Source organism: Mustela nigripes, chromosome 12 (genome assembly GCF_022355385.1).
Source record: "Mustela nigripes isolate SB6536 chromosome 12, MUSNIG.SB6536, whole genome shotgun sequence".
Classification (NCBI taxonomy): Eukaryota; Metazoa; Chordata; class Mammalia; order Carnivora; family Mustelidae; genus Mustela; species Mustela nigripes.
In genome coordinates, this window is record NC_081568.1 from 27,900,838 (window position 1) to 27,927,645 (window position 26,808).

General features: G+C 36.8%; 1 protein-coding gene across 2 annotated transcripts in view; it reads right to left on the minus strand.

The window, feature by feature from the left end:
* Positions 1–7,187: 7,187 nt before the first annotated feature.
* The window catches only part of LOC132027749 (UDP-glucuronosyltransferase 3A2-like), a 28,708-nt gene continuing 9,087 nt past the window's right edge, over positions 7,188–26,808 (minus strand). For both annotated transcript variants that reach the window (XM_059416490.1, XM_059416491.1), the window contains exons 4-8: positions 20,284–20,392; positions 17,417–17,948; positions 10,297–10,528; positions 8,595–8,808; positions 7,188–7,464 (exon numbers count right to left, since the gene is read on the minus strand). In XM_059416490.1, coding sequence (XP_059272473.1) covers positions 7,188–7,464; positions 8,595–8,808; positions 10,297–10,528; positions 17,417–17,948; positions 20,284–20,392 — 1,364 coding nt within the window. The remainder of the gene's footprint in view (positions 7,465–8,594; positions 8,809–10,296; positions 10,529–17,416; positions 17,949–20,283; positions 20,393–26,808) is intronic.

Sequence of the window (26,808 nt, forward strand, 5' to 3'; positions counted from 1 at the left end):
GGAGCCAACCCAGGATCACTTATTACATTTACTTATCATGTCTATTCATCTCCTTTAGTGAGGATTGGTTCTCACCCCCTCTTTGTCTTTCATGTCATTGATATTTTAAAGACTACAAGCTGCTTATTTTGTGTGATGGATCCCAAGTTAGATTTGCCTGATGTTTCTCATTATACTTCAGGGATACTACAAAGGTGCTGTTGATTCCATCTCAGTGAGTCACGATGGGAAGCACGTGATGTCAGATGGTCCTGTCATTAAAGATGATAACTATCCTTTGTTTAAGGGGGTACTCACCAAGATTCTCCACTGTAAAGTTGTTATTTTCTAACCCTATAATTAGGAAGATGTGGGGAGACATTTTGAAGCTGTGTAAATATTCTGTTTCTATCAAATTTCCCTCACTCGTTTTATCATCTTTCATATTTCTTACCTGAAGCAATCATTGCCGTCATGATGGCTTATCAATTATTTTAATTGAATTTTTCTTTCTTTTTTTCATGTAACATTGTATTGTTACAAAAACCTTTCTCTTTCCCCCTCTATCTGGTTATCGATCCATCCATCCATCAATCTATTTGCCTATCATCAGTCTGTATCAATCTGTTGTTATTATTTATTCACCAATTTATATTTATTCAGTGGTCTATCATCTTTTACTCTCACCATGTATTGGGTTACTCCTGTTTAACCTCAGCCATTTTGGAACTTTTTCTTTATTTCTTGCACATAATTTCTTGACTCCTCTTATACTTTTCTTGTCTCTGTCTTAAATTCTTCCATTTTTCAGTTCTTTTTTAGTAAGAAATGGTACTCACAAACCTGGATATGGTTGGCAGAAGTGCTCATTGTTAATGAAGCTCCTTTGCTTATAACTGTTTTCAGTGGACAGAATTATTCGATAGATACAGATATGAACAAAATTTTACGTATGTACATTGCCATGTTTGTATTTGTGAAAAATTGTGAATTCATACTGATACCTTCCAATCCAATACACCTCTACAGAGGTGATTTTAAGCCTCTCCATTTCCACATTAGTAAATTCCCTTCCTAAGACTGAGAAATCTCCTTTCAACATCTTTGGTATATTTACTCATTTGCTCAGTCGTGCTATGCACTGGAAAGTTTACCATGTACTCATCCACCAACTGTGAGTATCAGCCCTACCCAACATAGTACTCAAAAAATAGTCTTCTCAAAAACAGACGTTTTGCAGTTCTTTTTTCCTTTAGATTGACAAGACAGATATTCAAAGCAATATGTGCAAAATGCAGTTGTGTTCACTCATGTTTTTTTAGTACACGCAATTATGTTACTACATTTGAAAGCGTTTTAAGGCGTGCCTGGGTGACTCAGTTGGTTAAGTGTCTGCCTTCAGCTCGAGTCATTTTCTCAGTATCCTGTGATCAAGCAGGCATCAGGCTTCCTGCTCAGCAGAGTCTGCTTCTCTCTCTCTCTCTCCCCCATCCTCACTTTACCCCTCCCCACTGCATATTCTCTCTCTTTAAAAAAAAATAATAAAATCTTTGAAAAGAAAAAAAGAAACATTTGAGTTCTCTTCTTTTTGTTTGTATTCCATTATAGAGTTTTCTTCTCCATTATTTTGGGGTTTTTTTATTTATTTTTTATTTATTTTCAGCATAACAGTATTTATTATTTTTGCACCACACCCAGTGCTCCATGCTATCCGTGCCCTCTATAATACGTAAAATACTAATGTGATTTGGAAAACCAAACTATGTAAACAAAGAAATCACTAGGCCTGCATTTGTTTCCCTGACCTTCATGCTATTCAAAAATAGCTTTATAGATCATCTATCACATTACTCTGTCTTTTCCTTCCTCTCCTTTTTTTTTTGCAAAGAAATGCAGATAGATTTATATTTTTACTCTCTCTCTCCTTTCTCTTGTCTTAAAAATAAAAGTTAGCTTACTATATTTATCTTTAGACTATATTCTTTCTTACTTTGTAGATTACAATCCAGTCACCATATGTTTAAAGTTGTCTTGTTCAGTATAGTTTATAGCTGCCTACGATTTTGATGTGTGCATATACCTGCATAGGTAAATTTACATAGCTTTATCCCATAATTTTAATAGTTTTTTTTAAATGTTGGGAATAGTAGTCCTGTATATGTGATGAAAGTTACATATATGTTACATATATGTGGCATATATACATATGTAACATATATACATAAAGCTACATGTATACATATGTTACATATAACATGAAAGTTACATATATTTTTCTCACTATTTTCTTTTTTTGAGGAGGGTGGGAAGAAGTTTCCTATATTTACTTGTTTTTTCCTTTTTTCTTAATTAATGAATCATTCAACACTACATATGTACTAAATACAGTTCATACTAAATACAGTTCATATATAGTTTTTGATGCAGTGTTCAATGATTCATTAGTTAAGTATAACATTCAGTGCTCATCACAACACATGCCCTCCTCAATACCCATCCCCTTATTACCCCCCTCCTCCTATCCTTCTCCCCTCTGAAACCCCCAGATTTTTTCTTGGGGTCCATAGTCTTTCATGGTTCATCTTCCTCTCTGATTTTTCCCCCTTTCAGATTTCCCTCCCTTCCCCTATGGTCCTCTGTGCTAGTGCTTATGTTCCACATATGACTGAAACCATATGATAATTGTCTTTCTCTCCTTGACTTACTTCACTTAGCATAACCCCTCCAGTTCCATCCATGTCAGAAAGGTATTCATCCTTTCTGATGGTGGAATAATATTTCATTGTGTATCTGTACTACTTCTTTATCATTCATCTGTTGAAGGGCATCTCAGCTCCTTCTATACTTTGGCTGTTATGGACATTGCTGCTATAAACTTTGGGGTGCACATGCCCATTCTTTTTAATACATCTGTATCTTTGGGGTCAATACCCAGAAGTGAAGTTGCTGGGCCAATGGTAGCTCTATTCTTAACATCTTGAGGAGCCACCATACTGTTTTCCAGACTGGCTGTACCAGCTTGCATTCCCAACAGTGTAAGAGGGTTTCCCCTTTCTCCACATCCTTGAATTTGTTGCTTCCTGTTTTGTTACTTTTAGCCAGTCTAACTGGTGCAAGGTGGCATCTCATTGTGGTTTTGACTTGTGTTTCCCTGATGGCTAGTAATGTTGAGCATTTTTTCATGTGTCTGTTAGCCATTTGTATGTCTTTTCTGGAGAAGTGTCTCTTGCATTATTAGTTTTTTGAGTGTTGAGTTTGTATTTTGGCCCGACTTGTGGTTATTTAGCCATGCAAAAAAGCTTTAATGTTGTCAAATTACATTAGTTGACTTTTCTTTGTGGCATCAGGATTTTTAAGTCGCATTTTGAAAGTCGTACCATATACCCTTCTTATGGAGAAATTCACCATTTTCTGTTAGACTCAGTATGTTGTCGTTTTTGTACTAAATATCTAATGTGTTTAAAGTCAACTTTTAGATATGTTGTGAAATATGGATCAAATATGGTCTTTTTTCCAAAAGATTGTCTGGTCATTTCAGTATTGTTTGTTCAAGCTACCATGCCATGTGCTATAACAACAAGATAAATAGAACCCATTCCTGACTGTCAGGGTCTTAGAGTATCTAAATACAGACACATAAATGTTAAAAATTTCAATATAGCAAAAAAAAATGCTTCAAAAGAGGATATACGGTGAGCTCTGTTGCAGGCACCAAAGTAAAGTCTAGTCACGCTAATGTGAACATAAAGGTGAAATAAATCTTTGCTAGGAAGAACACGGGGAAGTTTTTTGTTCCAGTGAAAGCATAATGGCATTTCTTGGAGAGGACAGAGCTAGGTCAAAGACAGAAGGATACAAAAAATATGATGTGTTGGAGTAGGTAGAAAAAAACTTCCCTCCTTAGGTAGATTATATCAAGATCCTCTGAATCCTCTTCCAGACTAAGATTCAACTTTGGCCTGCTGCCCTGCCCTTAGTCCACTAAGCCCACTTTTAGCAAAGAATCTGCATCTTCCAAAGGCCCAGAATGGTGCCTTCTACAAACATAAAATCAGTCAATGTTAGCTGAGCCATATTGTTGAACTGGGTAAAATGTACTCATATTAAGGATATTCAAAATACGAAATCTACTTTTCAGAAAGAGCTAGTTTTTTGAATTAAGGAGAACTAGCTTAAGACAACAAGTATTTCATTTACCTTCTTTTGCATGGGTAATTACATAAGTAATTTTTCATGTGATTACTGGCCATTTACATATCTTTTTTGTGAAGCGTTCAACATTTTTTGTCCATTTTTGTATGGGTTATAATAATGTATAGATATTCTAGATACAATTTTTTTGAAAAATGTGTGGCAATATTTTCTCCTAGTCTATGGTTTAATTTTTGTCTTCTCATGTATGCCTTTAGAAGATTGAAAGTTTTTCACTTCGGTAAAATCCAATTTATCCCTCTTTCTGTGATTTGAGCTGAGCTTATGTGATCTGAAGAGCAAATCTCCACAATATTAAGACTACAGGGACTTGGAGCACCTGAGTGGCTCAGTGGGTAAAAGCCTCTGTCTTTGGCTCAGGTCATGATCTCAGATCCTGGGATTGAGCCCTGCATCGGGCTCTCTGCTCAGTGGGAAGACTGCTTCCCCCACCCCCACCCCCACCCCCGCCTGCCTCTCTGCCTACTTGTAATCCCTGTCAAATAAATAAATAAAATCTTAAAAAAAAAAAAAAAAAGACTATGCTGACTTTCCTTTAGAATGTTCATAGCAACATTTAGATCAATGATACACTCTGGGTTAATGTTTATGTATATGGTACACAGTAATAGTCAGTGCCCTTTGATGTAGGTAACTAAAAAAAATCAAAGACTCTTCCAACTTGCCAAAGAGATTTTTCTTTTCCCATTGACTGGTCTTTGCACCTTATTCATAAATCAAGTGAGCATGTCTGTGTGGATCTATTGCAGATTTTTCAAGATACATTTGGAGTAGTAGCTAGAAATAAATCACAGAAGGCTTGTATTCCATGCCATGGAAGCCAACAAAGGATCTGAACCAGGGAATGATGAGATCAGATGTCCATACCATCAAGGCCTTGCTGACAGACTGCTCCATGGAGAAGGTTTTGATGAAATGAGACTGGAGGCATCAGCCTGGCTCACTGGCTGCCTTTGATCAGAATCCCTGGATGGAAGTGGAACTCAAAAAGAAGCAGACACAAAGTTGGCCTTACTGAATTACAAGTGTTTGAGAGGATGACATGGTGGGAGTAGGAATAGGGTTCATCAGCTGGAAGCTATCTGTCAGTCATTTTGTTGATTATGAGGGGGAAAAACCATGGCTATGAATTCTCATGACAAGACAGAGAAAGCTTCAAGTCTGCCTCTGAAGGAACTGTTACCAGAGATAAATTTCAGAGATTTCATAAAAATTTAAGAATTGAATTATAAACACACATACACACTAAAAGTTTAAAATGGTTAATTTTATCTTGAAGAAGTCCCAAAAGTTCATTTTCACTTTTGTTTCCTTTGCCTTTGAAGACATGTCTTGAAAGAAGTTGCTGTGGCTGATGTTGAAGAGCTGATTGCCTATGTTCTTCTCTAGGATTTTGATAGATTCCTGCTTCACATTGAGGTTTTTTATCCATTTTGAGTTTATCTTTGTGTATAGTATAAGAGAGTAGTCAAGTTTTATTTTATACATAGATATCCAATTTTCCCAGAACCATTTATTGAAGAGACCATCTTTTTTTCCACCAGATATTTTTTCCTGCTTTGTCGGAGATATTTAACCATAGAGTTGCAGGTCCATTTCTAGACTCTCTACTCTGTTCCACTGGTTTATGTGTCTGTTTTTGTGCCAGTATCATGCTGTCTTGGTGATCACAGCCTTGTAATAAAGCTTCTATGCAGCAAAGGAAACAGTCAACAAACAAAGAGGCAACCCACAGAATGGGAGAAGATATTCAGAAATGACACTAAAGACAAAGGGCTGATGCCCAAGATCTATAAAGAACTCCTCAAACTCAACACACACACAAAACAGGTAATCATGTCAAAAAAATGGGCAGAGGACATGAATAGATACTTCTCCAAAGAAGGCATACAAAAAAGACATACAAAAGACATACAAATACAAAGAAGACATACAAAAAAAACACATAAAAAAATATTCATCAGGGAGATGAATAGCCATCAGGGAGATTCAAATCAAAACCACATTGAGATACCACCTTACACCAGTTAGAATGGCCAAAATGATCAAAACAGTAAACAGCAAGTGTTGGAGAGGATGTGGAGGAAGGGGAACCCTCTTACACAGTTGGTGGGAATGCAAGTTGGTGCAGCCACTTTGGAAAAGAGTGTGGAGATTCCTTAAGAAATTAATAATAGAGCTACCCTATGACCCTGCAATTGCATTACTGGGTATTTACTGTGAAAATACAGATGTAGTGAAAAGAAGGGCCATCTGTACCCCAATGTTCATAGCAGCAATGGCCACAGCTCGCCAAACTGTGGAAAGAGCCAAGATGCCCTTTAACAGACAAATGGATAAAGAAGAAAAAAAAAAAGAAGAAGATATGGTTCATATATACAATGGAGTATTATGCCTCCATCAGGAAGGATGAATACCCAACTTTTGTATCAACATGAATGGGACTGGAGGAGATTATGCTGAGTGAAATAAGTCAAGCAGAGAGAGTCTATTATCATATGGTTTCACTTACTTATGGAGTAAAAAGAATAACATGGAGGACATTAGGAGAAGGGAAGGAAAAGTGAATTGGGGGAAATCGGAGAGGGAGACAAAACATGAGAGACTGTGGACTCTGAGAAACAAACTGAGGATTTTGGAGGGGAGTAGAGTAGAGAGTGAGGTGAGCCTGGTGGTGGGTATTAAGGAGGGCACGTGTTTCATGGAGCACTGGGTGTGGTGCATAAACAATGAATCTTGGAACACTAAAAAATAAAATTAAATTTAAAAAAATAAATAAAATGATAAATTTTATAAAATATATATTTTACCACAATTCAAAAGAAGAATCCCAAGAGTGCTTCACAAGAATTCTTAAACACAGGCAGAAAATAGTGAAAAGAAATTTTGTGCAACCCTCAAGTGCCAATATAGGGAAGACACTAGGGTTGCCCTGTGCTAGGGAAAGCATTCTACAACAAGTGGTTCCCCAAACCTCCACCAAGACAGCACCTCCATCAGGCCTTCTTCAGCTTCCTGGCTCCACACAACCACCTGGCTACCATGCCCACCAGCTTCCCACAGAGCCACAGTGTGCGCAGGGTGACCACCAGCAGGAACAAGAAGACATCCAGCATGTACTGCTCATGCCACGGCTGCCGTAGGCCATGGGGCTTGAGGTGGGCTGCACCCCCTGTCTGGAGGATGTGGTCGATCCAGCCCACCAACCTCTGGGCAAGGGTCAGGGGGTGGGAGCACCTGATGATACTGGCGGCCACAGCCGCTGACTTGTACCTGTTAGCAGAGACAGAGGTTGGGCGTTACTCATGTGGTCTCAGAAGTCTTAGAGACCTTGTATCTCACACACACACACACACACACACTTTCATGCATATGCACAAAAGACTCAGTTTCAAGGAAAAGATATTGACCTGGCCTTATCACAGTCTAGCTGGGTCTCATGGAAAAGTTCTAACTGGTCTATCCATGCAAAGATCCATGCCTAGTGCGAAAAGTGCCAAATTATTAAAAAAGTGACTAAATTTAAGGATGAGTCTCTATCCAGGGAGCTTTTGGTAGGCTAAAGGAAAAAGTATTTATGAATATATGTGATATAACATAAACCCAAATCAGGGTAAATGACCTTGAGACCCTAATAAGATATTCAGTTTATCATGGTTACCACATCTTTATGCTGGATGGCAATTTACATAAGAGAACATGGAACCTTTTACTGACTCACTTAGTAGAAATACACCCCACCTTACTTTCTGGAAAGCCCTGTGCTAGGCCCTGGGAACACAGGAGAAAAAAGAGACACACTTGACCATCCAGGGGAGCTACTTTCTACTTTCTAATGTGAGGAACACACAGTGAATTAAAACAGAAAGAAATGGGGGTAGTGACTGATCCTGTGAAGGGTTAAGACGGAAAAGTGAATTATGATTAAAAGTGGGAAACTGGTGTATTTAGGACAGTCAGACAAAGACTGCCTGCCTCTCTGAGGAGAAGACATTGAAGATGAGTTTGGCTGTCAGATGAGTTAGCCCTGGGAAGAGAAGGGAAGCATGTTCTAGGGAGCAGCACTGACAAAGGCCTGAATCCAGAAACAGTGTGGCATTTTGGGGACAAGAAGGCAACTTCCTGCCTCAGTGTAATTCTACTATAAGCACTCCCAAAATAGAAGAACTCTCAGAGATCCTGTGTAAATAATTCGAGATGGTCACAACAGTTAGGGAAGAAGTTGTTCTCAACATCTAACCTGCATTGCCTTGTTCTCAGACATGTCAGGTGTCAGCACTACACACCTAATATTCCACATCTTGAAGTTTTATCTTTCATTACAAAAAAAGAACCATATAGTGCCCTATGTGTTTGACAGTTTGTTTCATCCAAAGTGACCATAAGGCCAGAGAGCTCCATACCTCTTGTCTTCAATGACTTCCTTCAGAGCCAATGTCTCTGCCCTGATCTGTTTAAGTTGGATAGAGACACCAAACTTTTTGGCTTCTACTCGGATCAGGTTTTCAGTCTGTTCTCCAAGGACAGGAATCCCTACCATGGGTACACCATGTTGGATGGCCTCCATTATGCTATTCAATCCACCATGGGTGACAAAGAGACGGATGCGTGGGTGAGCTGTTGCAAATCAGGAAATATTTCAGGGTGAAAATTTTCAGAATACCAGACAAATTTCCAAGGACAGAAAAACTACAAAGGGATCTTAAAGCATGTTGTAAACTTGTATTTATTGATTTAGCTTAGGACACACTTAGTACACACATTCCAAGATATAAAATTCTGACCTTGTCTCTGTACAGAGATTCCTCTAAACCAATATATTTAAGAGGCAAAACCCAGGAAAAGTTCAGAGAACAGTGCTAAGAAAGACATGTTCTTCTTCCCATTGACCCATTAATCCATACATTCATGCATCCATCATTCTCTCTCCACACTGTCTCTCACCTTCCTTCTATTATCTCTGTCCTTTCTTACTCTCTCCTAGTGTCACTCTGTCTGTATCTTCTCTGGTTTTCTATCTCTGACTGTCTCTGTCTTGTGCTCTCCCGGTCTTGTGCTCTCCCCTTCACTTCCTTTTCACTTCCCCCTTATCTGAAATGTTAACACTTTTATTGACATCACATCTCACGTGGCACTCATCAAACTTGTACTATATGTGTTTTCTCCTCAAGTTCATAAGAAATCCTATAAAGTAAGCTATGATAGACCACCCAACTTAGTATTTCTAGTTTCTGTGTGCTCAGTCCACTCATATTTAGAGAAAACTAAAACAAGTGTTGATAATGAAGAGTTCATCTCAAACACTGCCTCTCAATAGAGATGTGCATCAGAATCTATCTGTATTTTTTTTGAAAATCAGAATCCTTTTTACCTACAACAAGCCTTCTGAATAAATGTGCAGAACCCTCTATTTTAAGTTCCAATATATTTGTGAGCCATAATTGGGGGATGAGCCTCTGCTGTAGGAAGTGGTTGTGGTACTGATGGGCTCCAAAAAGTGACACAAAGGACAAAGAAAATGTATTGGGGTATAGGGAGTTCTCTGTTACCAAAGAACCAATGGAACAAATAACCAGCTGACAGTTTACTCAGCTTTACATATAAATATTTTGGCACACTCTTTACAAATGATAAATATCAATTTTGTGAGAGCATGAGGACATCTTTTGCAGGGTAGGAGAATATACTAAAATGTGTGGGAGTGTGTGTCTGTAGTGGCACTCAGCCTAACAGATACTCAAGAGGCTAGGAACCACAGTGGCAACAAGAACCCCAATATATGTTCTCAGAGTTCACAAACTGTCTTCATTTGTGTCTGGACTACCTTGGCCTTTGCCAAGTAGTGTAGGGTCAAAATAACCTGATGATTATATCATTTCTGGCCACAGGTATCAGGACTAGAATAGAAAGAAAGAAAACATGGCAGGTTTAGCCATTTGGGAAGCAGAGCCTGATTTCCCAAGAACTCCAGCTGACTGCTCCATTCCTGTCCTCTCAAGATTATCTTTAGATACTAGATGCCCTTCCTCATGTTGGTGGGGTTCCACAGTGGAAACTTAAAGATAAATAAATGGAAAGAGAGGAGTAGAACTGAAGAGTTCTTACCTAAGAGGTCATTCTGAGGAAGCCAGTCCATGATTTTCACATTTGCAGACAATTTGACATCTTTGGACCAATAAGAAGAATTACACTTCCATTTCACCCCTTGAGACAGATGAGCAAAGGCACTGTTCATCTCCCTGAGAACTTCCTGGGACTGATATATACTCACAATAGAGCCCAGGGCCACAAGGACAAAACCAGAGTCTCCAAATTTGGCAATGAAATTCTCAAATTCCTAGAGAGAAGGAAGAAAAGAAAGGAGGTGAACAAAGTTGTTCATCAAAGCCTAGACAGCCATGAAATGAAAGTCGGCTTTTTGCTGAATACAAACCTCCTATCTGTGCCTAGACCTCACTGTCTTGAAGCCTCTGAACAGCTCAGTGCCCTCTGCACTCTGGTCATCCATTGTGTCTGGTGGTATTGAAGTCATTTCTCCTTCCTTCCAGCAGCCCTCAATTTGAGAAGACCAATAATTTAAAAATGGGCTATCGCCTCAACACAGAAGACAGACAGATGGCTAATAAGAATACAAAAGAGCCAATAGTAGAAACATTTCCCCAGCATCTACCTCAGCTACCTCATCTACTTCTTCTTCCAGAAAAAGACACATCCTACCATATAAACACGTTCAGTAATCACAGATGAATGTGAAGACAGCTGTAGGTGTCCAGTCACTACCACAATAGTCCAACTTGTCCTTGAGGAACTCAGAGCATACTGTAGCACCAACACCTAGATCTAGGACTTACATGTATAACAATGTTTTATAGAAGAGCAAAGTTGGGGTGGTGGGAATCTCTTCCTTCATTGAAAACATGGCCCCAGTACCTCATCCCTCATTCTAGGTGTTGCAGATATGGTCATTTCAGAGTGTTCCAATGCCAGACCAGAGGTGCTAGTGCCTGGGAGAGTGCCAGCTCCTGTCCTGGCCCAGTAAAAGGCAGCATATCTTCTGGAGGCTGAGGTAGATACTGGGGAAATGTTTCTACTATTGGCTCCTTTGTATGCTTATTAGCCATCTGTTTGTCTTCTGTGTTGAGGGGTTAGCCCATTTTAAAATTACTGGCCTTCTCAAATTGAGGGCTGCTAGAAGGGAGGGCAATGAGAGGAATGGGGTGACTGGGTGATGGACATTGAGGAAGGTATGTGCCATGGTGAGTGCTGTGAATTGTGTAAGACTGATAAATCACAGACCTGTACCCCTAAAACAAATAATACATTATATGTTTGTCAAAAAATTTAAAAATAATAATAATAAATAAATAAATAATGTGCCAGAGGTTAGCATAAAACACTATTAATCTATTAAACGTTTAATGATAAGAAAATAACATTCTTGTCAATTATGGATAAAAAAGGGAAAATAAAACCTCCATTATTTCTGGATTTAAAAAATTATTGTTTTTTTTACTGTTAAATTCTAGCATTCTTGTATACTGTGTATATTTGTGTGTATAAAGTGCTTATTTGTGTATTTTAATAACTGTTTTAAAAATTGAGGAGGAAATGTATTGCAATGAGCACTGGGTATTATATGCAAACAATGAATCATGGAACACTACATCAAAAACTGGGTGTGGTGCAAAAATAATGAATACTGTTATGCTGAAAATAAATTTAAAAAATTTTAAAAAAACTAATGAAGTACTATGTGGTGACTAACATAACACAATAAAATTTTTAAAAATGAGAATATATTGTGACCAAGTAGGATTTATCCGGGGATGCAAAGGTGGTTAACTATTCAGAAATCAGTAACTATAATCTTATTAATAAACTACTAAAGCAGGGGGAAAAATGAAAGATAGGTCTCTTCCAAATACTTTCTCTTGTTCTTGTTCTTGTGGCTCCTCTTTTCATTCTCTTGACAGTGCCTATCCCGAACAGAAATTTCAATTTCAGCTTCACACACTGATCAACTTCTTTTTCTGTATAGAATACAACTTAGGTTTTGCAATTTAAAAGTTTTCACCACACTCCATTTCATCTAGATTTTCTCTGATATCACATTCTAAAAGATTTATACATTACCATTTGCCATTTATATTTAGGTCTGTGGTCTATTGGAGTTAATTTTCTTTAAGTGTCTATGATCTTGGCCTAATTGTGTGTGTGTGTGTGTGTGTGTGTGTGTGTGTGTGTGTGCAGATATCCATTTTTCCTGCACAATTTTTTGAAAGTCTGTGTTTTCACTATACAATTATCCTTACTTCTTTGTGAATCATCAGTTTACTAAATTTAGGTGGGTCTATTTTGGGGTTCTTTATTGTGTTATGTTGACTCTTTTCCTAATCTTCTGCCAATATCATTCCATCTTGATTATTGTAGCTTTATAATAAGTAATCAAGTTGGTAATGTCAGCCCTCCAACTTTCTTCAATATTGGGTTGGCTTCAATTGGGTTGAAGTTCAATATTGGGTTCATCTTCAATATTGGGTTGGCTCTTTAGAATTTTGGTTCTCCATGCTAATTTTAGTATCATTGCATAATTATCTACAAAATAAATTGGTGAGATTTTTATTGTGATTGCATTGAATGTATTGATCAATTTAGAGAGAACTAAATACTTGACAATATTGACTCTTCCTATCTATGAACATATTCTCTCCACTTATTTAGATCTTTGATTTCCTTCATTAGACCTTTGTAGTTTTCCATATATGGATCTTGTACATATTTTTTAGGTTTATTCCCAATTTTGGTGATGCTAACATAAATTGCATAGTGTTTTTAATTTCACATTCTTCTGTGAATTGTTTATATATAAGACTGGTTTTATACATTAAACTTGTATCTTGTGACATTGCACTAATTGCTTACTAAAGTTACAGGAATTTTTATTTGTTTTTTCTTTTTCAGATTTTTGTATTGGAGCATCATGTCATCTGTGAACAAAAGCAGTTTTATTGATCCCTTCCTAACCTATATGCCTATTATTCCCTTTGCTATTATTTACCTAGGACCTCCAGTATGAGGCAAAGAGGGCCTAGTAAGAGGACATGCTTATCTTGTACCTGATAGGTTGTCCTTTCATTTTCTACATAATGCCCTTTGATACAGAGCAGGTTTTAATCCTGATGAAGTCCTATTTATCTACTTTTCATTTTGTTACTCATGCTTCCCACGTCACATCTACAAATTCATTACCAATTACAAGTCCATGCAGATTTATGCCTTTCCTTTCTTCTGAGATTTTTATGGTTCTTAGTTCTTTATTTAGGCCATTGATCCATTTTGAGTTAATTTCAGTATGTAGTGTAAGGAAGCCTGAAATACATTCTCTTTCATGTAAAAATCTAGCAGAATCAACATTATTTGCTAAAGAAACTATTCTTTCCTTGTTTGAATGGTTTTGGCACCCTTGTCAAAAATGAATTGGTCACAGATGTATGAGTCATCAAACTGTTCTTCTTCATGTTCTTTTGGCAATTCAAGGTCTCGTAACATTACCATATGAATTTGAAAATTGGCTTTTTCATTTCTATAAAAAGAAGAAGCCATTGAGCCATTGATAAGGATTAGATCAAATCTGTAGATCACTTTGAGTAGTAGTATTCTCTTAATAAGATTAAGTATCACAATCTATGGTCTGGAGATATCTTTCTATTTATTTAGGTCTCCCAGAATTTCTTTCAGCTATTTTGTAGTGTCCTGTGTACATGTCTTTCAAATCCTCAGTTTAATTGGATCCTGTTGTAAATAGAATAGTTTACTTAATTTCATTTACAGATTGCTCATAGCTGCCATATGGAACATAATTGCACATTGATATTTTCCCATGCAACTTTGCTGAACTCATTTATTACATCTAGTAGTTTCTTTCTGGGATATGAATTCTTTGGGATTTTCTCCATAGAGAATTACATCATATGAAAATCAAACTATTTCTACATTTTCCAATTTGGGTGACTTTCTTGTCCTTTTCTTGTCTACTTGCTCTGTCAAGGGCATATTTGAATAGCAGTGATGGGAGGGCATCTCAGACCACTGATCTTAGGCAGCACAATTGCAGTCTATCATAATGAATGTTATGCAGAGAGTGTACCATAACTCTTTATTATGTTCAAGAAGTACCTTTCTACCCCTAGCTCTGTGAGTATTTTTATCATGAAAAGGAGTTAGTTTTGTATCAGACACATGAAAAAATGTTCATCATCACTAGCCCTCAGGGAGATTCAAATTAAAACCACATTGAGATATCACCTTATGCCAGTTAGAATGGCCAAAATTAGCAAGACAGGAAACAACATGTGTTGGAGGGGATGTGGAGAAAGGGAAACCCTCTTACACTGTTGGTCAGAAAGCAAGTTGGTGTAGCCTCTTTGGAGAACAGTGTGGATATTCCTCAAGAAATTAAAAATAGAGCTTCCCTATGACCCTGCAATTGCACTCCTGGGTATTTACCACAAAGATACAGATGTCATGAAAAGAAGGGCCATCTGTACCCCAATGTTTATAGCAGCAATGGCCACGGTTGCCAAACTGTGGAAAGAACCAAGATGCCCTTCAACAGACGAATGGATAAGGAAGATGTGGTCCATATACACTATGGAGTATTACGCCTCCATCAGAAAGGACGAATACCCAACTTTTGTAGCAACATAGACGGGACTGGAAGAGATTATGCTGAGTGAAATAAGTCAAGCAGAGAGAGTCAATTATCATATGGTTTCACTTATTTGTGGAGCATAACAAATAGCATGGAGGACATGGGGAGTTAGAGAGGAGAAGGGAGTTAGGGGAAATTGGAAGGGGAGGTGAACCATGAGAGACTATGGACTCTGAGAAACAATCTGAGGGGTTTGAAGTCACGGGGGGGTGGGAAGTTGGGGTATCAGGTGGTGGGTATTATAGACGGCACAGATTGCATGGAGCACTGGGTGTGGTGCAAAAATAATGAATACTCTTATGCTGACAATAAATAAAAAATAAATTTTAAAAAGTTTAAAAAAAGGAAAAAAATCTTTTCTGCACCTCTTGACATGATTTTTTTTCTTCCCTTCATTCTAATGACATGTTGTATTACATTGACTGATTTTGTTATTTTATAAAATATCCTTATCTCTTGCAAAGTTATGACATAGTCTGTTTTGTGTGGTATTAATTAGTATATAACTACCCCTAGATGATTCTTAAGAAGTTCTGATTTAATCCTCTAAAAATGAGTGTTAATACACTTTTGTCGATTCTTCAAAAAATTCGTTTCTTCTTCGTCTGCATTGTTTGGTTGTCCCCAGCTCACAGCCTTTACTCTATTGTCATATCTGGCTCTATTTTGACTCCATCCAACACTACACCAAAGATCTGCCAGCCAAGAGACCATTTAAAATCAGCTTTGTTGTCTTTTGATAATTATAAGATTAATATAAATCTATTACTTAAAATTGAAAAGAGTAGAGCATGACATCAGAATAAGAAGCTCCATGCTCTCACTCCCCAAAAGAAATATTAAATATATATATATTTAAAGAATTGAAGATGAACTCTACCCCAGGCAAATGTATAACCAGTCTCACTGAATACAGCAAATAGCTTTGAAAACACCATCTGATCAGAATCCCTACCCCCAGCATTGGATATTCACATGAACAAGAATAAAATTGACCCTCACCTTACACCATACAAAAAACTTAACTCAAAATGGATTAAAGATTTAAATATTTAAATGTAAGAAACTACAAAGCTCTTAGAAGAAAACATAGGGGAAAGCTTTCATGGCATTGGTCTTAACAATGATTTCAGTGATATAGCACAATGCAAAAGAAAATGAAATATCAAATTCAAAATGAACAAACACCAAAACAAACAACAACCATAAAACCAACTAGGACTACATTAAACTAAACTAAAAAGCTTCTGCACAGTAAAAGAAAAAATCAAGAAGGTAACAGACAACGTACAGAATAGAAAATACTACAAACTATCCCTGATAAGAAATTAATCTCTAAAATGTATAGGAAAAGTCTACAACTCCATAACAAAAAAATTAAAAAATCTTATAACCCCATTAAAAAGTAGGCTAAGGACTGAAATAGACATGCATCCAAAGACAACATGCAAATGGCAAACACATATATGAAAAAATGCTCAGCAACACTAGTCATCAGGGAAATACAAATCAATACCACAGTGTGATATGAATTCACACCTATTGGTATGGTTATTACTAAAAAACAGAAGACGTGTTAATGATATGGAGAAAAAACAACTATCATACACTGTTGTTAGGAATGAAAAATGGTGAAGGCACTATGGAAAACAGTATGGAAATTCCCCGCAAAATTAAAAATAGAACCACCATATGATGGAGCAATCTGATTCTCTTTCTATACTCAAGAGAATGAAAATAAAGATCTCAAAGAGATATCTGTATTCCCATGTTTATTGATGCATTATTCACAATAGCCTAGATGTGGTAAGAAACAATGTACATTCAAAAGATAAGTGGGTAAAGAAACTGTGATATATATACATATAGATATATATGTATATATACATATACAATATGTATATGTTGTATATGTATACAATATGTATATATTGTATGTATATAATGGAATACTACCTATTGCTTACCCTTCAAGGAGGAAATTTTCCAATATGAGAAAACGAATCTTAGGGAAATTATGCTAAGCGGCATAAGCCAGAATAGCAAATACTGTATAAATTAACTTATAGAAAGCATCAAATATAGTCACATTTTAGAATCAAAAGTGGGAGTTGGTTTCTAAGGGTAGGAGGGTGAGGGAAAAGGGTAGTTGTTATTCCATGGAGGAAGAGTTTCAGGTAAGCAAGATGAATAATATCTTACAGATGTGAGGTACACATGATCCCTACAGTAAATAATTATATTTTGTACTGTTAAAAATTTGATAAGGGTGTAGATCTCATATTGTTTTTACCACAATAAAATCAAATTTGAAATGAAATCAAATACGAAAAATAGACTAGAAAAATATAAAAATAAATATGTATTTATAGTATAAAATAAATTAAAATATATATTCTCATTGTTGTCTTTCTCACACTACATCACTCCCAGTTCCTACTGGCAGGGGAGACACCAGTTCTGCATTAAAGAGCTCTCCATGAAGTCCATATTGAGAGCTAAGGTTTCACTTACTTGTGGTACTGGTTTAACAGGTCTCACCATTAAGCCTCCAACATATACAGTATTGGGAAGTAGAGGCCGAGCAAACTCAAGGGCAAAGTCAGAGTTAACAAACCACAGCTCTGCTTTCCTTAGAAGATGAGACAGAACTGGCCTTGGACCTTCTGGGAAATGTTCCTTGATGGTGTTGTCAAATATAGACTGGACTTGCCATTGCTTCATGGAAACACCAAAGAACTTCAACAAATTCTTCAGTCTTCCCCAGAAGTCTATGTGGTCAGTTAGCAAGGAATGGAATACTGGAACATAAGACACAGGGCTTGGTAGCCCAAGGTCCAAAGTGTTAAACTGTGTGGGAAGAATTGCCACAAATGGCTTCCCAAGCTTCTCAGCAACCAGGAAAGAACAGAAGTCAAATGCTTCAATGAATATCAGGTCAAAGTTCTCATTTTTCAGGGAATCCATGATATCACCTCTCTTGAGCAAATCACTGCATTGGATTCCCAGTTGTACCATTAACTTAAAAAAATTGTCAGGTGTTTCCCTGTAAAAAAATTAATGGCAAATATTCATTGGAGCTGTAATTTCACAAAGTTTAAGAGAATCTTTGGCTCAAAGAACATATCCCAGGTAAGTAAGATCATATCTGGCATTAGCCCACATAATTTACCAGTGTATAATGAATACTCTGTTCTCATCACTCTGCTCTGGGTGTTTCTGCTTCCTAAAATGTTCTCACTTCCTCCCCTCCCCTTTCTCTGGCCAATCCATATGTATGCACTAGTAAAGTTAATTCATGGTCCTTCTAGTTCGTCTTTTTGTTTTGATTTACTTTGTTCTTTTTAAGGTCATTCTACATCGAAAACATTCTCTGTCACTAGTAGATCTCAGAGTCCCATGTCTAGCTGATACATTCTGTGATGTTCTGTTGAAGTTAATTTGTTTCATTTCTTCTGTTGAAGTTTCATACTGACATCTTACAAGTGACTGACTATCCTGTTTCCTAACCAAACTATGGAAATAACTTCATGGCATCAATATTCATTTATTTGAAACTGGGTATATCCTGAATTTGACAGATTGTCTCATACAAGGAACTTTCTGACAGTAGTATTAGAATCTAAATCTTAAGTTGAACATGAGATTTATCTCTTCCTACCTAAAGAGATTAACAGTTTTAAACAAACAAAAATAAAAGCCTATTCAAATCTAACTATTATCCTTCCATTTCATGCCAGCTGGAGTATTCACAAAAGTTCATGCTAAAATTTTACCACTACCTATTAAGACTCTTCTCTATGGCACTATTCCAGGAATTAGTCTCTCAATGTTTTGCCATCAGTATCTGCAAAGAATATGACCTTTTTTATACAGCATATGGGTGATAGATGAGAATATTCTTGATGAGAGGTTATAGGCCAGGTGCTTTGGAGACCCATGGGCCTCCTATTGAATGAAGGACTGAGAGAACCAAGGCCCAGCAAACCTGTAACCTGTGCAACATTCTACCCTACCAGCCCACTTAAAGAAGGACCATAGGTGAGAGCTTATTAGCAATATGCAGATATACATGGGATTTAAAATCACCTTCATGTGACAATAGATGATTAGCTGAAATTATTCTCTATTACATTATAAAAGATTTTATATAAAGAAATATTGGTTAATATCATTGAAAATTCAAGATATGAAGTACAAATTCTTTAAAAGTAGAGCATTAATCATATTGGAAATTAAGTTAATCCATTGAATAAATACAGGAAAGTGCTGTGCTTCACATATTATACCATATCTAACGTATATAAAACTGGTCTCTAAAATAATCAAGTGAGGTAGAAGAGACAAGACATATAATTTTTAAATATGTGAGTAGCAACACAAGATAAAATAAACAAAGTTTCAAATGAGAACTTTAGATCAGATCTCTTATAGATGAGAGAATTTAGTCTTCTAGTCTGACTAAGGAAAAAGGATTTATGGAAAAAGCCAGATTTTAGAATCACCTTGTAGCAAATAAAATTTCTATGGAAAGAAGGGAGATAGAGATGAGGCCACTGTATTAACCCAGCAGGAATGAATTTGTGTCTTTTCCCTATAACATGATAAGTGACAACTTTCTATATTTCCCAGGTAATGAACACTACTCTCAGGTTATTCACTCATTTTGTATCACCAAGATACTTGGTTTTTCAAATGAGTTTAAAAGACAGTGGTTGAAGGTATTAAAAAAACAATATTCAGGGTGCCTGGGTAGTTCAGTGGGTTAAGCCTCTGCCTTCAGCTCTGGTCATGATCACAGGGTCCTGGGATCAAGCCCCACATCAGGCTCTCTGCTCAACTGGGAGCCTGGCTTCCCCCTCTCTCTCTGCCTGCCTCTCTGCCTACTTGTAATCTCTCTCTCTCTGTCAAATACATAAGAAAATCCTTAAAAATATATATATTCATAAGCATCTTTCTATTCTTGAATTTATGTGAGGGTAAGAGAGGATAAATAAGTATTACATGGTGGGTCTCACTTGCCTAACAACAATGAGAAATTTAAGTTGTCTAAACCACCTTCTTTGTTGTAGAGTATGAAAACAAATATCTAGGTGAAATGTTGCCTGGAAGATCCAGAAGGAATCCTCACTATATGGAAATACATACATGTATTCCCTCACTATATGAAAATACATACATGTTTGCAGTGGAATAGCAACAGTACAAAGACTGAATGTTTGGGGGTGCAAAACTCATCCACTCCATCCATCCACTGCCACCAACATTGATCTCCCCATCCATTCACTCATCCATCTATACATGCAAGCATCCATTCATGCAACCATTCATTTCTATCACTAAAGTGGCAAGTGTTTCGTTCAGAGAATAAAAGAAATTACCTGCCAAGCAAAGCTTCTGTCACAAAGAAATCAAAAAGTTTCTTAAATTCTTTTCTATGATCTTCAGATGGAAGCCAACTGATAACTTTGTACGAAATGTTTCTCTTTTCTAAAAAAAAAAAAAAAAAAAAAAAAAAATTAAAATTAAAAATAAAACACCAATAAGAAAATGTTTAATGATACCATACAACCCTAATTAACAATGACATGATGATAACGTGTTTGTTTACTCCAAGGATTGTATATATATATTCAAATGTTTGCTTTTTGAACTGGTTTGGTTTGGTATTTCTGCTTTCTTATTTCTTCAATCATGCAACCTGCTAAACTTTATTGAGAACGATATAATGATAGTCACTTTTACTCATTTTAAAGTAAGAGAAGTTTCTGTTTAAAGTTTGCACTTAAAGGTGTAACTAGTCACCATTTTATAGGTGAGAAAAGAGTACCAGATAATTGGTCCAGAGTGTACATATAGTGAATGGTACACTTCATATCTAAATACATGTTTTATCCCAGCTTCCCAGGCATTTCCCACCTATAAAAAGAAATCATTTTCATTAAAATTTAAAGTGATATATGCACAGGTTTTTCACTCTGCCAAAAGAATTACCAAACTCTAGATTTTAAAAAGCGGTCTTCTGCAGCCCTACTTCACATCCCAGAATTTCTCCCATAAGTCATGTGTAAAGGAGTCTGACACCATTCTTGAGGTTGGACTGATGACAGCTTTCAAGTTCTATCCCCCCCTTAAACTTCTGGGACATATCTTGGCAAACAGAGAAGAAAGCCTCAACATGCCATCTCTTAAGTGAGGAGGAGTTTTAAGCCAAGCAAACCAGACCCAAGTAGGGGAATCTTCACCTCCTCCCTACTCAGAAGCTTTCATAATTGGCATTTGGGGACAAAAGTATGGGAGTAGCCTTTCAGTGGCCGGGACCATGTGTCTCACCAAACCTGTTTTCTGTGTTAGCTTAGATTGTGCTTCTGAATCCCAGCATGAGCCATGATTGACACTAGACTACATAGTACATAGTACATTAACCTGTGACCCATGGTTGCGTGTCTCAAGTACTGTCCCCATTATGAACAGTGCTCTGGGTAAGACTGATTCCAGTTTACAAGTACAATGAATGGTGTGAAGAAGGACAGTCACCATGTCATAGGTAGGAAGAGATCCACACCTACAAAAGTAGAAATAACTCTACAAACCTAGAAAATGCTTTTGCTACCACTGCCGATTATATCTCTTTAGCTTAAAGAAAACCTTGATTAAAAGAGGAACAGCGTGATCTCACAAAACAAACTGAAGGCTGCTGGGGGGAGGGGGGTGGGGAGAAGAGGGGTGGGGTTATGGACATTGGGGAGGGTGTGTGCTTTGGTGAGTGCTGTGAAGTGTGTAAACCTGGTGATTCACAGACCTGTACCCCTGGGGATAAAAGTAGATGTTTATAAAAAATTAAAAAATTAAAAAAAATAATAAATAAAAGAGGAACAGCGTGTATGTGTATGGTTAGCTTGTGCAGTTGTGATCTTTCTACTTTTTTTATTAATGTACAAAGCAGCTTTCTTTTTCTTTTTCTTTTTCTTTTTTTATTTTCAGCATAACAGTATTCCTTGTTTTTGCACCACACCCAGTGCTCCATGCAATCTGTGCCCTCTCTAATACCCACCACCTGGTTCCCCCAACCTCCCACCCACCGCTGCTTCAAACCCCTCAGATTGTTTTTCAGAGTCCATAGTCTCTCATGGTTCACCTCCCCTTCCAATTTCCTCCAACTCCCTTCCCTTGTCCTCCATGTTATTTTTTATGATACTTCCAACTCTGTTCTCCTTTTTCAAGACAGCTTTGCCTACCCTGCATCCTTTTCATAGTTCCATATAAATTTGAAGATTGTTCAAGTTCTGGGAAAGAAAAAGCTGTTGGCATTTTGATAGGGATTGCACTACATGTTTTGGGTAGTATACATTTTAACAATATTAGTTTTTCTAATCCATGATCATAAAATGTTTTTCCCTAAAAAAAAAAAAAAAAAAAAAAGAGGAACAGGGAAAAACACTGATGACACCCCCATGGAGATTAACTCAACAGGTTCATTCAAACTCAATCTCAGGTCTCTCAAAATCACTGCTAGCAAGGCACTGCTACCTAGCCTTGATGATACTAATTGGGGTGCTCCGAGGGAGAAATTTAAAAATATGAGCAGGTTAGAACAAACACGGACCCAAAACACATCTAACAACAACCCAAACAAAGAGGAAAGACAGGCGGAAAGCACGGTGGGAAAGTCAGGAAAGAAAATAAAACAGAGGTCTCAGCTTTGATACATGTGGAATTTAACATTACTTGTAAAAAGCCTTTAGAACAGAAGAAAAGCACAGAATGGCTTTTGTCCTCTACATCAAAGCTTCTAAATTACTTTAAACATTGAATGAGATATACCAATGACAAACCTTAATCGTCTTAATGAATACTTGGGCAAAAATAACAGATACATAAGAAAAGCTCACTGAATTTATCAAAGAAATTCCTGTACTCTAAGGAGTCAAAAATATTAGTTATAGAGGACAGATTTGCATGCCCTGTCTTAACTACTGGGACTAAATATCCCATAGTCATAATAGCCATTTTTTATATTATCTCCTGGTGGCTATGGTTGCTCTTATGTAACAAGTCATTAACAAAAATAAAATTAAGGTTTTAGCATGTACAGTAATTTTGACAAAAAGGGACCCTTTGGATCTTCCCAACATATTAAAACTGTTAATACACCCAAATATATATTAAAAGAGTATCTTTAAGGATTATAATAAGATTTAACCATTACGTAGAATATGTTAAGCAAAGAGTGATTATCTCCACTGATTCTCTAATTTATAAAATTTTAATAGCCTAATTCAGACTATTCTTAAACCAGAAAAGAAGTAATGATGCCTTGCAGTGGATTACTATAAGGCTATGGACATGATGTAGCATGCTAAGACCCCCCATTTCTAATTATTACTGAAATTGCAGACTATGTTTAAGTACTAATAGATGCTTTACATGCATAGATTTGGCAATGATTTCTATTTGGCAATCAATTCCTATTTCAACAAGCTCTCAGCTGCAGTGTCTCCTCACCTTCACCTTGGCAGGAGACAAATCATTTGTAACTGCTTTCTTATGGACTCCCTCAACAACCTGCACACAAGCTTTCCCGGCAAGACCTTAACCGCATTCAGTTTTCTCCAGAAGTACATGTATGACATTGCATCAAGGACAACCTCCTTTTGCAGAGATTCATCCAGCTCGGGCACTCAGGACACAAACATTCACACAGGAGCTCACAAGAGGGATGTGCTGCTGCCCTACACAAAGCACAAGCCGTGGCACCTCAGTTGAATTCCTGTGAAGAGTTACCTGTCAGTTGAAGGTCTTTCCATCCCTGACACCATCAAGAAATAATTGTTGGGGCTCACTTCCAGCATGAGAGTATAAGAGCTTTCCTGGACACACATTCAAACAGAAACTGGTCAAAATTTTATTTTATATGTACACACACAAATTCAACTAAATATACATAAATGCTGAACAGAAAAGTTGGTCAGAAGGTAGTGGTAAATATTCTAGGAAGATGGGGGAGAACCAAGAATCTGTCTCTGCACCTAGATGACAATTGTCCATCTGTGCCCAAGAAAATGCTTGAAAGATCTTTCAGAAAAGATCTGAAAGTACCAAAATTTATACCTCAGGTTGAGCCTCACCACAAAGGCAGCCTGACACAATCACAATACAAAAGTAATAAGCAAATTAATAGCAAAAACCTGCAAACTCTGTAGAAGGGAGGAGAGTCTCATCTCCAGATTTAACACATTGTTAAATTCAATTAGTCAGTTTTCAACAAAAATCATAAGACACACCAAGAAACAGGAAACTGAAGCCCATTCAGAGAAAAATAATAAATCAATAGAAATTGTCCCTGAGAAAGACCTGATGGCAGATATACTAGACGATGACTTTAAAATAACGGCTTTGAAGATTCCCAGGCAACTAAAGGAAAATGGAGAGAAGGTTACAAAAAATGTATGCAAAGTAGAAATATCAATAAAGCATAGAAAATCTAAAAAAAATTTCAAAAACAAATTGTGGCACTGAAAAATGTAATAAATGAAATGAAAATTTCACTAGGAGGATTCAAAGGCAGATTTGAGGGAGAGAAGAAATAATCTGTGAACCTGAAAATAAGACAATGGAAATTATCAAATGCAAAGAACAGAACGTTAAAACACTGAAAAAAAGAACACAGCCTAAGGGACCAACATATGCATTGTGGATGCTCAGAAGAAGAAGACAGAAAGAAAGGAATAGAGAGAATATTTTAAGTCATAATGGCTGAAATCCCATAAACTGGGTGAAAGATATGAATAGAAACATCCAGGAAACTCAATAAACTCCAAGGAAAATGAACTCAGACACCCACACCAGGACACATTATAATTAAAATTTAGAAAGATAAAGAGAGAATAGTAAAAGCAGCAAAAGAGGGCATGTAAAATGATGAGCCCTGGTGTTATATACAACTGGAATTGAATTATATGGAATTATTGAATGCTATATCTGAAACTAATGATGTACTATATGCTGGCTAATTGAATTTAAACTTAAAAAGTAAAAATAATAAAAGCAGCAAGAGAAAAGTGACTCATCGCATACAAATGACTGATTTACTCAACAAAATTTTTTCTGAAGGATGTCAATGAGATGAAGAATAGATTTCTTTTTATGGAGGGAGGATAGGCATCCAAGGAAAGAGAGAGAAAGAGAACCTCAAGCGGTTTCCTTGCCAACATGGAGCCAGCCATAGGGATGGATCTCACAACGCTGAGATCATGACCTGAGCCAAAATCAAGAGTCAGATGCTTAATCAACTGAACTGCCCAGGCACCCCTAAAATTATCAACAGATTTTTAATCAGAAGTTTTGGTGCCCAGAAGGCAGTGGGCTAATATATTCCAAGTGCTAAGAAAAAGAACGATCAACAAAAAATTCAGTATCTGGCAACACTTCAAAAGTGACATTCCTATTAACACATTCCTGGTAAACAAAAGCTAAAGTTGGTTGTTACCACCAGGCCTACACTGACAGTAGGGAGCCCTCCTGGGAAAAAGGAAGCCACCAGATAGTAACTCAAGAGATATGGAAAAATAAAGATTTTAATAGAGGTGAATGCATAGGGAATTAGATAGCTAGTATTATGGCAATGCTTTCTAACTTGACTTGAACTTTCTACATGTTTTTTGAAAATAGTACATTTTTGTAAAAAATATATTATTAGTTTGAAAACAAGTATTTAAACTTTGTAACTCCAAGTTTTCTCTGTAATTTAAGGTACTAACACACTTAAATTAATGATAGTTTATGTTTGGGGCACACAATGTAAAAAAATGTAATTTTGTGATATCAATGATGCAAGGGATGAAAAAACATTATATGAGGAGAATTTCTGAATTTTGTTAAACTGTTATAAATTAAAATGTGAGTAGCATAGATTTTAGCATGTTAAATTAAATCCCCATCGTAACACACATAAAAAATAACTATAGCCATACACAAAAGGAATGGCACAAGAATTTAACATTTCACAAGAATCAGCTAAACACAAAAGAAATGGTAATAGAGAAAGTGAAGAACAAGAAACCTATAAGATATATAGAAAACAAGTATCAAAAGGACAGAAGTTTCTCCTTATCAGCAATTACATCCAGTGAACATGATTAAACTCTCCAATGAAAAGACAGACATTGACACAATGGACAAAAACAGATGTACCCAATGTTCACAGCAGCAATGGCCACAGTCGCCAAACTGTGGAAAGAGCCAAGATGTCCTTCAACAGACAAATGGATAAAGATCTGGTCCATACATACAATGGAATATTACATCTCCATCAGGAAGGATGAATACCCAATTTTGTATCAACATGGATGGGACTGGAGGAGATTATGCTGAGTGAAATAAGTCAAACAGAGAGAGTCTATTATCATATGGTTTCACTTACTTATGGAGTAAAAGAAATAACATGGAGGACATTAGGAGAAGGGAAGGAAAAGTGAATTGGGGGAAATCGGAGGCAGAGATGAACCATGAGCAACTGTGGACTCTGAGAAACAAACTAAGGGTTTTGGAAGGGAGGGAGATGGGGGGTGAGTGAGCCTGGTGGGTATTAAGGAGGGCACATATTGCATGGAGCACTGGGTGTGGTGCATAAACAATGAATCTTAGAACACTGAAAAAATTAAATTAAATTAAATATATATATATAATCCAAATGTAATAGCCTTGTGAGGTGACAGATGCAAGCCATACTTGTGGTGAATACTTCATAACATGAACAGTTGACAAATCAATATGTCACATACCTGAAACTATTGAAACATTATGTATCAACTATACTTCAATAAAAAGTAATACTTTAAAAAATTAAAAATAAAATGGGACTAACAATGGAAAAAAGAGGATGGGGTCTGTGGAACCTTCCTGTA